The 12,644-nt window shown below is 30.6% G+C and overlaps 1 protein-coding gene across 1 annotated transcript; it reads right to left on the reverse strand.

The window, feature by feature from the left end:
• Window positions 1-2,457: 2,457 nt before the first annotated feature.
• Window positions 2,458-9,512, reverse strand: LOC113392710 (gustatory receptor for sugar taste 64f-like). Its single transcript, XM_026629255.2, has 9 exons — window positions 9,391-9,512; window positions 8,510-8,628; window positions 7,690-7,875; window positions 7,361-7,521; window positions 5,637-5,759; window positions 5,186-5,334; window positions 4,333-4,392; window positions 3,260-3,422; window positions 2,458-2,562 (listed from the first exon to the last, which is right to left on the reverse strand). Exons 1-9 carry the CDS (start codon window positions 9,510-9,512, stop codon window positions 2,458-2,460), a joined length of 1,188 nt encoding a protein of 395 aa, XP_026485040.2.
• Between the last annotated feature and the right edge of the window lie 3,132 nt (window positions 9,513-12,644).

The raw sequence follows: 12,644 nt of genomic DNA on the forward strand, positions 1-12,644 counted from the left end.
TTTATTATTATTCGTATTAATCTATTAATCTTCATCGATCTATATAAGCTTAATTCGATTGAAGAAGAAGAAGAAGACTTCTTCTTCTTCAATCGAATTAAGCTTCAATTTAAAAATGTAATATTATGAATCTGTGGCAGTGGTCATGTAGTATTGAAGTTTGTTAGGCAGAATGTTTTTTATTTCACTCGTCAAATTTAAAAAAGGCAAGAGTCCTACTCGCACTTGACCGGATGTGCGAGTAGGACTCTCGCCCGAATGGTTCCGTACTATTTTCTATAAAAACGGCAAAAAATCATGTCTTTTTTTATGGGAGCCCCTTAAATATTGATTTTATTCTGTTTTTTAGTATCTTTTATTATAGATGACAATAGAAATACACCATCTATGAAAATTTCAACCTGTCTAACTATCACGGCTCATGAGATATAGCCTGGTGACAGACGGACAGACAGACGGAAAGACAGACGGACGGACAGCGCAGTCTTTGTAAACGGTCCGTTTTACCCTTTGGTAACCCTAAAAAAAGCTTATGGTGATACTCTAATCTGATGCATGTTGTCTGTAAGTGTTTTATTATTAGAATCAATGTTGCATATTATCACATGATGACATTTCACGATTGTGTTCTAGTGACATGAAGTACTAGTTTGTAGTCTAATGTAAAATAAAAAAAATATATCAAAATGAATGCAGTTTCATCATTCACAATCATTAACAGTTTTTTTTAATTATTTAACAAAATACGCTGAATTCCAATGTTAAGATTAAAATAAATCATCTCTTTCCTCATTTTTGGAATTGAGTAATAATAACAAAAAAAAATGTATTCGCTTTTGTTGCTTCACTATTATATGTAGAGCGCTCCATCCTTTTGTTTTATAAACTGAATAACTAGACATATATTTAGTAAAAAATGAAATGTCTGACTGGCATACATTCATAAAAATAATATTCATCTTCTACTCCACTTAACTCAACTCCTAAGGGTGTTAAAGAGGGGACACATTTTAAGGAAAAAGTTTGTATATGGAATTCGGTATTTAAGCTTCGGCTAAGGAATAAAAGATAATTGTCACTGTACTGTATTAGTACTTATTTTGTACTGACGTGATTCCTTTTTTATTTAATAAATATGAAATCGATGATAAGGATTTTGCTTATGAGTAAAATACAGCTGTTTTTGAATTATCTAAAAGTTTGAAATGGAAAATTCAGTTGGTTAATGCATAATGTATCTGAAGGTATAACTTATCATGTATATATATATATATATATATATATAAATAAATAAATAAATATTGGACAACATCACATACATTACTCTGATCCCAATGTAAGTAGCTAAAGCACTTGTGTTATGGAAAATCAGAAGTAACGACGGTACCACATACACCCAGACCCAAGACAATATAGAAAATTAATGAACTTTTTCTACATCGACTCGGCCGGGAATCGAACCCGGGACCTCGGAGTGGCGCACCCATGAAAACCGGTGTACACCCTACTCAACTACGGAGGTCATCAATTATCAATTTATATGTATATATACTTATCTAAAGTTATTTTCTCACTTCGTCAATTCTAGGTGATTCATAATTAAATCAATGTCTAGTGGATATGAGAGCATGTTGATGGGATAGTGAAGGTGTTCTTAAGAGGACGTAGCTTAGTAGTCGAAGAGCGAAGGCACCGGTTAATCAATAATTCTTTACACTTCCAGATTTATGTTATATATTATATATATTTGAAAATTAGTTTCATCAGATGAAAAAAAAATGATCTGATAATAAAAGTAATAACATGCTTAAATACTATAAATTCTGATATCTCTATCTAGATATATATATATTATCTTCTGCAAATCTTTGGAGATGAATTAAGATCTCTGTATAATAAAAGCCTTGTTGATTTTTTTTGTAAGCAATTACGATTCGCCAAACGAAATTTAAAAAAATATATGTATCTCAATTCTATTATAAGAATTTAAATGTCACTTACTCCACAACAAGCAACTCATAGCAAAACATAAGAAATTCTATAATAGTATAAGAATTTATAATCTCGTCAAAATATACGATAATATTTTGATAACGCAACTAGTCTTTATACTCATGCCTCATCCATTGTTTCTAATTAACGTTTCGTAGCCAATTCTATTTAGGCAAAACGAATCGTTTCTTAAACACAGTACCACCGCATTCAGCTTATCAGTATGATCTAATATTTATTCTGAGATCGAACGTAAGACATTAAACATTTTGACAGTTAATTTCCGAACTTCGATTCTCGATTCGATGAACAACTGTCACAAGAGCCGGCTCTTGTAATGGCAATGGTAAATATACTCAGGTACTTCGGCATTGTCAAAGTTAAAATAACTTTATTGAATTTAGAATATATAAATCCGCTCAGAATATAAAAAAAAGAAATTAATAATAAGTATTAATAATATTATTAATAATAATAAGATACCGTGATAATCATTCCTCTGGTTATGTAAAAGAATAATCCACTTAACGCTGTTGTTGTGTAACGGATTTGACGGATGAATCTCTGCACCTAAAAATGTACTCGGAAATTAATATAAAATAATTAAGTTATTATATCTAATAATAAAAAACAAAGAATTTCCATGCGACATCCAATCGGGATGTTCCTTTTGCTATATATTATGCATTAAATAACAGCCAAGGAATAAATTATTATTATTGGAGAGTAATTAAATGGAAAATAGATATACGCTTGCAACATATATAAACACTTACTCTAGCAAAAGTGTCTGACAGTCGAATTCTTACACTTATTTTGGCTTAGCTTTCATTCGCCACGTGTCGAATGTGAATTGTCAAAAAGAAAATTTTCCCAAAAAAAAAAAATATGAATAGCATATAATGATATAATATGACTATGCTATTTATATTTTTTGGTGTATTAAGTAATATTTTATGGTTTGGTAAGCTATATATTGGAGATAGAGATTAAACCCATTATAGTTTTTTGATGTTTTCCTTAACCACGAAGTATGAGATAAATTATAAAAATAAACTAAGCGTATTAATGTTCAGTGATGCTTGCTCGTGTTTAAAGCCACTGTGCCGTTTGGACTCTTAAGACCTTATTAAACTAAGCATAAAGTCACGTCGATTTTGTTCCGTTATTGCTGTACAAAAGAAAAAAAAATCGCATTGCTTATGATTTCCATAGACAGCTAATAGATTTTAATTTATACTTAAGAGCGACTAGGTAATCAACTTACGTCAATAGTATATTCCGATGGCGAAACGTTTTGCAAAACGATCAAAGGTTGTTGGGCGAGAGTATTAATATTCGCAGCCAATAGTGACGTGACGCTGGCTCTGGTAAATAAGAAAATGAAAGAAAACGCGTAGTACAGCGTATGTTCCCAACTGTCAAATACCCTGAAATAATAAGATGATTAAATTATTTGCAAGATGGCGACCAAACAAAAATTATAATACTAATATTTTGATTGTGATTCTGTCTGGACATAAAAAAACATGCAAGCATGTCAAATTAATAAATTCGATGAAATAAAAGAAAACAATACAAATGCACGATCAACACGTCTGTAGCGTAAGGCAATATATATATACATATATATTAGCTATATAAGTTAAGTACAGATTATTTAAATTTAGCTTTGGGGTTTTTTTACTCTGTGTCAACTGCCTTGGGCTAGAAGGAAAATCGAAAAAATACTTAAGCAGGAGGAGTCTAGAAGAGAGTTATTACTGTATCTTATTTTCATTTTTACATAAGTTTGACGATAGTTGTTTTCTGAATGTCCTAAACTAATATTCTATAAAATTTCAGAATCAAAATAGCGTATCACTGGAAATCCGTTTTCAATATTTTTCAGATGTGATACGATATCAATTTTTGATGATTATTACTTAATTACATACTTTAATGAGTATGATTTACGAAGACAAATGCATAAACTCCTAAATAATATATTATGTCATTTGTACGAGATATTTAAGAATTCGCCCTCAATTTATCACAAGATCAACAAATGCTTGAACATTACTCCAGAAGTAAACTACATTCGTGCAACACGCACCGCCGAACACACTGAACCACTTGTTTTCATCCTGAACAATTTATATAATCATAATAATTAACTTGGAAACCACGACGTGAGTTCTTAACCGAATATCAGTATATGGCCACTGATGGAAAGTGGTCACCACTGCCCATAGACAATGGTAAAATACCAGGACAATTTCGTAGACTATGTAACAAAAAAAGTTTCGAAAGGTCGAATTAGTTATTAGAATATTAATAAATTGGATAAGACACACTTACAATTTGATCCGATTTTGGTCATGATGGATATCACAGCCCTCGAAAACAGAGTCATCATATCTATGACAAATAATAATTATAAATGTACACGAAATAGATCAATTTCACACTTACTACTTTTCATACGGAATACCTCAAAGGAAAATAACTATTTCTTATTTTTTCTTTCTATTTAAGATAAACATCAGTATTGACAACTTAACCTTGACAATAAAAGTCCGTCGGAGTTTACAGAATAACTGAAAAAAAACTCAAAACTCGATCGTGTATGTCATTGGACAATGATGATAATATGTTCTGGATACAAGTATCAAAATGGCCAATCACCGTATGTCGGTCTTGAGGTTTCACGATCGTTCAAGAATTGTCAAAGTTTCTCGAAGAATTGCTAAGCTAATGTTAGTCACTCATAAAAAAGATGTTATCATTATCGTTAACTTTAAGCGGGAAATTAATCCAATGTGTTTTGGTCAACGAAGGATCACAGAGGTCAGATGCTTAGAGTATACGCATAATCTTTATTTAGTCTATCAAATCAGAATAATTGTAGATAGAACATAATAACACAATTTTTCTTGCATTTTCGGTTTGAAAGTTAATGGCAGGTTCTATTTTTGAATTTATTTATTATGAAGCTATAATTCGATGGAATCTTAAAAAGTTTAAGAAAGACCTCCTATTGTAAAAAATGGATCCGTGATTTTCCATAGACACGAAACTGTATTCATAGTTGATGAATATACTCTGAGAGCGTAAAGTGCGGATTTTTTCGTTTTTAAATTAATTTTATAAATGTATGTATTTATGTTTACGTGCTGTGTGATAATATTTAAAATACTGTAGTAGAGCATACTTTGTCAAATAATACAATTGGATGCAAATAAAAAATAGGTTAGTGAAGAACGACATCAGAATCAAGTAGCACATGTTTTCGTCCACTGCATTCACGAGTTCCACCAAATACGAATAAAACACTCGTATCTCTTTCCAGTTGACAGCATTCTGAAATGTAGAACGGCATTTAACTTCTTTTTTTTAATTCCACAAAAGTTGTATACTAGGTGTATGGTTTAAAAGATAGCTTTTGTTGAATCAAAATATAAAAAAAATATATTTGGGATTTTCGTTTGACACAAACTGATTGATTTTATTATTATAGTGTACTTTGATTTCTTGATATTTGCTTTACCATTGAATTTTCATAAGTAATATGATAGGTTAATGTACTTCAGTGCTATTTGATTGACAGTGACTGTGCTGTATATAAATGAAAAATTTGATTAAGTTTGAAAAATAAATCGTACCTGTTTTTCCTGTCGTTTGATGAGTTTGTTTAAATCTTTAAAATATGAAGCGAGGTACAAGCTAGTACACATTGTGATGGCGTCGGTAATATTCCAAAGGAACGTAGCTTGTAAATTCGCAATCTTTTAAAATAAACAAATAATATACTTTATTGAGATGAGTTACAGGTTCGGCGATTGTCATGTGAACGTTCTTAATTCAGGATCTATACATATTTTTTAAATTGTTATATTTGTCTTTTTCTGCACAAAGATCACAACAAAAAGATTTATTTTTGTTTGTATGTATTGTATATATGATTTTAGATGACTGCCTCAAAAATGCGTTTAATGTTTGCCGAGTTCAGATCTGTATGGTTTAATTTCACCATATATTTTAAATTCCGGAATAGTTTTGGGTGTATCGTAAAATTCCTTACAATTCTATCTCCTCCTTTTTGTATTAGAACATATTGGTAACTAATAATAACTTCTAAGTATTCATGAAATTAAGTAAATAATCGGATGACTAGTAATAATACGGTAAAGATGTTTTTGCTAGTGGAGATAATTGGTGTAGTATTTGAGAGTAACGTTTTATTCTACTAGCTGGAATAATGGTAATATTATCGGTAATACAATTCATATTTAAAATTAATTAATGTATTGTTTTATAAAACAGATCGTGTAATTTTCTCGACATTAAAGTTCATAAATCTTGAATCAATTACAGGATAAAAGGCAGCTTAAAAATTTCTGATTCTGTGGGTTTGATAATAATTAAACAGTCATCCCATCCAAATCTCATTGGCTTACAAAGTTATATTTCCCATTCAAAATATCAGCTGTAAGCGCAGCAAGTGATAATAATTTTGGGGCACGCTATATGATTCCTTTACTTTTAAATAAATCGACAAATTCGATAATCAGATGTCATCTGTCATTAGACTTTGACAAGTTCATATAAGGTTATGTTTAAACATAATTTAAAAATTACGGCTATCCTTTACATTTGAATTGGAATGAACATTTTTGTGTTATATATTCTTGACCTAATGATTAAATTATCTTTGACAGTTGACTTTCATTTTGTTTTAAACTATGAGCATTGTCAAAGAGATTATCATCATTAAATGCTTGAATGATTATTTAAATAAATTTGGATATTTGTCGTTTCCTTGTAAAATTTAAATACTTCTTCGAAATTTGAAATAAATATTTTGGAAAATAGCCGGAATTCATTGGATAAGTCTTTTGGAATATTAATATAAATTGCATATTATATTGTAACTAGAATTATGACTCGTTGCTGTTGATTTTCAATCTATCCTTTCTTTCGACTTATCCACCATCAAAATATTAATTTCGAGGATTTATTTGGAAGTTTGCTTTTGGAAAAATTATATTTTTTAAAGTTATTTAGTGAAGATGTTTTTTCGAGATTGCATGGATTTCTGGAAACTGTAAACGAAGTTATGCATCGTCTGATTATCTTTCATATAGTAAAAATTTTAATGTCCGTTGATTGTAATGATACGTGAAATGACTAGCATCGAAACTGTCAAAACAATAAAATCGCCGACGGAGATTTTGCAAGGGCATATGCTAAACCGACTCGGCTATATATATTAAAAATTGGTCCGTTGGTAATCTATATTTTCACATTAAGACAAACATAGGCATCAAACTTATAACAAAACAGTGGGTACGTGTTAGAGCTTAAAAAAATGATAACATGGCAATACCTCGTACAAAGTTGCCTTCCATTCCGTGTATGTTGTTATACCAAAAACGACAGGTGTGGTTCTTATAAAATAATTCTTTATTAAATTAAGATCAATCTTGAAATCGTGGTTACAATGCATAACGAGTTTCATTTGGAATGTTATTGATAGAACATGTTCCACTGGAAAGTAAGAAATTTTGACACGTTTAAATTTAATCTCAGTATTATTGTAAATTATACATCTAAATATGTACTTTTATTAAGTTTTCTTTATATTGATTTTTTTATCGTCGTTAAAATATTATTATTTTAGCTTATTAATTGAATTACTTAATTATTATCACTTACATAATGCAAGTAGCATCACACCATAAACAATTTTATCCTGTTTCCAGCCCTTGCCCGTGTCCTGTTGAACCTCAGCAACAAGCTGCTCGATGTGACTAGCTCGCCTTATGAGTCGTGGCCAATTTTTCGCCAGTTTCAATAGAAGAAACGCGGATATCAAACCAGTTGTGTAAAATAAAAGATTTTCTACAAAAGAAGATTTGGGATTGAAAATTCGCAAACCGAAACGGTTCAGAGGCTAGAATTTTTGAGTAACTGAAGATAGCGGATTCAAACAAAAAAAGCACTATTGAGTTCAATCTGCCTAAAAGTTACAAAATGACGTTAATATCCTGGAAGCGTACAATAGTGCTGCGTGGTGGAATAACCGTTAACCTTCTGCTGTAAAGTAAAGCAGGATGTGCTCATACAATAAGACATTTTCAAAATGTTCCATTATTAAGATTTAAGTCTAATACTAGATTTAGTAAAACTGACAACTGATTGTTAAGTTTCTCAATTACTTTACATTACATTAGCAGCCTGTAAATTTCCCATTGCTGGACTAAAGCCTCCTCTCCCTTTAAGGAGAAGGTTTGGAGCATATTCGACCATGCTGCTCCAATGCAGGTTGGTGGAAAGTTTCTCAATATCTGTTTACTATTCAAATATAAACTAACCTTTGGAGATATAAAAATATGACTTGAGGACACTACGTTATATCATTGAACTGGATGGCTATTGTAATAGGGATATAATATGGAAAATAGATTTTGAACAAGCCAACGTTGGTTTATAGTAGTTGTTAATGCAATAATAAATATTAAAATCATTAACTTACTTAAGTTATTAAGCTTAAGATCGTTTTTGAAGAAATAGTAAATGCTTAAACATGCTAACGTCATCTGAGAAACCAGCGTTGCGACGTGATACAAAGCATAAACCGTGCTCATATTGAATCTGCAATCAATTTCAATAAATAATATTAATAACGAAGTTTGACTTTAACCTTTATTCTTCTTCAGTTCGTTTATTTAAGATACACCATAAAATATTTACTAAGCACTTATTGTTAGTTATCTTAATATTAAAATTAAAATAACAATATATGCGATGTCTTTGCTGGTATAATCAACATTTATTGAAAAAAAAAAAACAATGTAGTATTAAAGTTCGATTATTAAATGTCAATCAAATGAATTAGAAAAACCTGTCTCGGCGACTCATTAAACAAATCACCATATATAACACGAGCAGAAAAAAAACAAGAATTTAGAATACAGCAAAAAAACTATTATTAGTAATTCATAAAATCAAAATCTATATCCGATCGTTCTGAGCTGGTAATCCTGTACACAATCTTTCTTTTATTGAGAAATTCATCGTTGTTAACAAAATTCAAAGAAGAAAGTTTAAACATAATAAAACAAGATTTTATTGTTAAAAATGGATTTGTACTAATTGACAAATGAACTACTCCATACAACGTATGAGCCAATGAGCAAACAATAGAATTTACTACATTTTCGTCCATCATGAGATAAAATTCAATGAGTTTAAAATCCAATAGAATTAGATCAGGTAAATTCCGGGTGCACATTCCCTTATAATACCATAACTCTTTGATCAACATAAATGATGTTCCATTTTAAAAGTTCATTTCCACATTCGAAGCTCATACAATTTCTCAATAACTAGCTAAGCTCGTATGCCTTTACGTACCTTAACTTGGTAATAGTTTCCTTATCTAAGCCCTCTACGGGAAAAAGGCCGGCTCTACGACAGAGTTGCATGGGATGCCGGAGGATAATATGCAGACGTTTATTTGTGACAGTTGCCTCCATTGTAATATTTACACTTATCTGCAATAGAACTGAAATTATTGAAATATGTCGCTTAGTTATAAGTCTGTAAATGGTACTATTTATATATGCCCTATATCTCCAAAGGTTATGTGTATTGTAGTAACGTTATCTTGATTGAGTGTGGATGCAATTAGCAGGTCGAGCTAGTGAAAATTATTGGATTTTTGATCCAGGATAATATTAGTGGCGTAGACGAGTGTACGAAAATACATTGTTACACGCCCTTGACTAGTAAAGTACGATAGGCTGTTCGTCTCGTATGATCTCTTTTCCATTCTTCGGATTTCGAGGCTGTTCCTTCAGGATGTCACCTGTGACTCGGATGGTTCAAATCAACCTATGTTTGGTTCGGTGGTCGTCTGATCTCCATTGAGATAAGGCGTCGTCAAAATTGGTTAGAAAGTCAGTATAATATTACAATCATTTAGTGACTAAAAACAAATTTTCTCTAATTGAAATTTCGCCTTACTTTATTTCTATTTTCTTTTTTTATGTAATAACAGACCAGCAAATGGGACACCTGATGTTAAGTGGTTACCACTGGCGATAGACATTGGCGCTGTAAGAAATATTAATCATTCCTTACATCGCCAATGTGCTACTAACTTTGGCAACTAAGACGTTACGTTCTTTGTACCTGTAGTTACACTGGTTCAATCACCCTTTAAACCGAAACACAACAGTACCAAGTACTGCTGTTTTGTGGCAGAATACCTGATGAGTGAGTAGTCGGTAGTATTGATAGGTACCACCATGTATATAATATTTAATTGAATATTATGTATATTTATTATCGAATAATGTGAATTATTATTAACAATCTGAAGCTAAATATCATTTTTGTCTGAAATAAAACGCAAAGACCTATAAATTACTTGGATTTGCCTAAATTCGAAATTTAATACTTACAAGTAGTGTACTTACGTGGTTGTCGATTCTTTGGTAACTAACACATGTGCTTACAAGCACTTCATAACGTAAAAATAAATGTAATGCAGATTTACATGATTTAAACGATTGTAAAAATGATTTGACACCTTATTAGAAAGTAAATAAAACTTATTTTCCATTGAAATAATTTGTTACATACTTCAATTTTGAATTCATTGACGTGTCATTTTTATTTCGTGAAAAAATATTTATCAAGACAATCGGTAAACACTTTGAATGTTTTTGATTTCATAAATCATGCCCGTCTTGATTTATGAAGTGTTTTGATATTTCATATTTACGTACGTAAGAATGAATTGAAAAAAAAATTGGAATTTCTACAAAATATTTTTTTATTCATTGACATATATTAACTTAGCATATTGATTTTAATAATTCGCAGTTAAACTTTTTGGGTGGATTCGATAATCGATAGATTGAAGAATTGAGAGTATTTTAGGATGCGTCACGTTTAGTCAAATATCGTTACACGAGAGAAAAGAAAGATATTCCATAGAAAGAAAGAAATACTTATATTTATGGGGACGGTGCTGCAAGTGCGTTTTTTTTTAAATTGTGTATTTAACTTGACTTTTACCAATTAGTAATACGTGACAAATATCAAAATATTGATAGTATGCCACTGCGCTAATTATTAGTTGGTAGTGAGCCAAAATATATAATATGGAGCCAGTTGTATAAAGTGAAACAGAGGTGGGTTTTGACCACCCTGGTAGGTAGCATCCATTGATCGGTTATTTCACTGGCAAACTTTTATATCTTATATTACTGTGTCCCCGTTTAAAAGTTACGAGGTGTTAGGACAGAGGAAGGTTACAAATTAAAATGCAGCCTATTTGCTTATGTGGTTACCTTCTAAACTTAGATTAAATCTTACAGATGTAAGTTTAAATACCAAACTAACGTAAACATACAGATAATAAAAGCGAATTGAATCATTACGATGATCACATTATTAGACGCATAACTGGATCTATATTACTATATGCTTTACCGAACATCTGGTAAAATGTATTCTGATTAAATGTATTTTGTCCTGTTCAATAAAAAAGCTTTACGAAGATGGCTAAAGGGCTTAACAGACTGTATAAGACAAATACATTAAAAGTTAGAGGCAGCTGAAGCTTCTTATCTCAAAATCTGGAATTGGATATTTTAATGTGATTGAAAAAAGAATATTCAATAACATATATTTGAAAAAATGATTTCGTGACGTTTAATTGACCAACCTCAAGTAAGGAATAGATTCTTAAGGTCTGTGTATTTTTAAAATTAGTACTTCTTTTGACGCCTTATGAAAAAATGATAAAAATGAATCTTATATATTAATAGCGTAAGACGATTTTTGTCCCAGTGATTATGGGAGTATCCCATGGATTAAAAAATCGGTTGTGGTCTGATTTTGAAGAGCTCCATAGATGTGCAGAATATTAAAGAGGATTCTTGATTGCAAGTTACTAAAATGTTACGAGTTAACAAAGAATAAAGCGGAAAAATATAATGGCCGCTAGAGAGCGGTGCTACGGCTGTATAATATAAACAAAATTAACTTAAATTATTATCGACAAACTCCAATTCTAACCTAACTATTTGACTTTTAATTTTTTTTTTAAATTTTGTTTAAATAATATTTCATCATTTTGACGCCAAATGTAGATGAGGGACTTGCAGTTTACAATGAAATGAAATCAAAACATAACCAGGTTTTGAAATTCCTAGAAAATCTTTTGAACAAACTCTTCAGTTAAACATAGATTTCTCTCATTCATCTATGGTCATTCAAGATTTAAGTTAAGAATTTATTATATATTGATTTCAATAATCATAATTACTAAATGTAATACTAGAATAATTATTAAGAACGCTTTAATCATTCAAATGAAACGCGACAAATATTATGATTAATATCGAAATGTACAAAACATTTCGATAATGAAAGCAATTTTAATACTAACTTTGATTAATCGTAGTAGACGACAGATTGAATACACTTTTGATCAGTGATAAAATGTTCCTTAAAGGTGTCTAACCACTAAACTGTATCATACCAGCGTGCTAGGACACGACCCCAAAAAAATATCCTCTAATTTATATTAATAATTATACGACTATGTACACAAGCTAGGGTACCAATTTTACAAATCTATGACGGTAATGTTT

Source organism: Vanessa tameamea, chromosome 5 (assembly GCF_037043105.1).
Source record: "Vanessa tameamea isolate UH-Manoa-2023 chromosome 5, ilVanTame1 primary haplotype, whole genome shotgun sequence".
Taxonomy (NCBI): Eukaryota; Metazoa; Arthropoda; class Insecta; order Lepidoptera; family Nymphalidae; genus Vanessa; species Vanessa tameamea.

Excerpts from the sequence above, each read along its gene's own strand:
- LOC113392710 (XM_026629255.2), bottom strand. The coding sequence starts at position 9,512 with ATGGAGGCAACTGTCACAAATAAACGTCTGCATATTATCCTCCGGCAT. Across the intron at positions 7,876-8,509 it reads TCTTAAGCTTAATAACTTAA|AAAATCTTTTATTTTACACA; the intron begins GTAAGTTAATGA and ends CTTCTTTTGTAG. Across the intron at positions 3,423-4,332 it reads GACCAAAATCGGATCAAATT|GGTATTTGACAGTTGGGAAC; the intron begins GTAAGTGTGTCT and ends TTATTATTTCAG.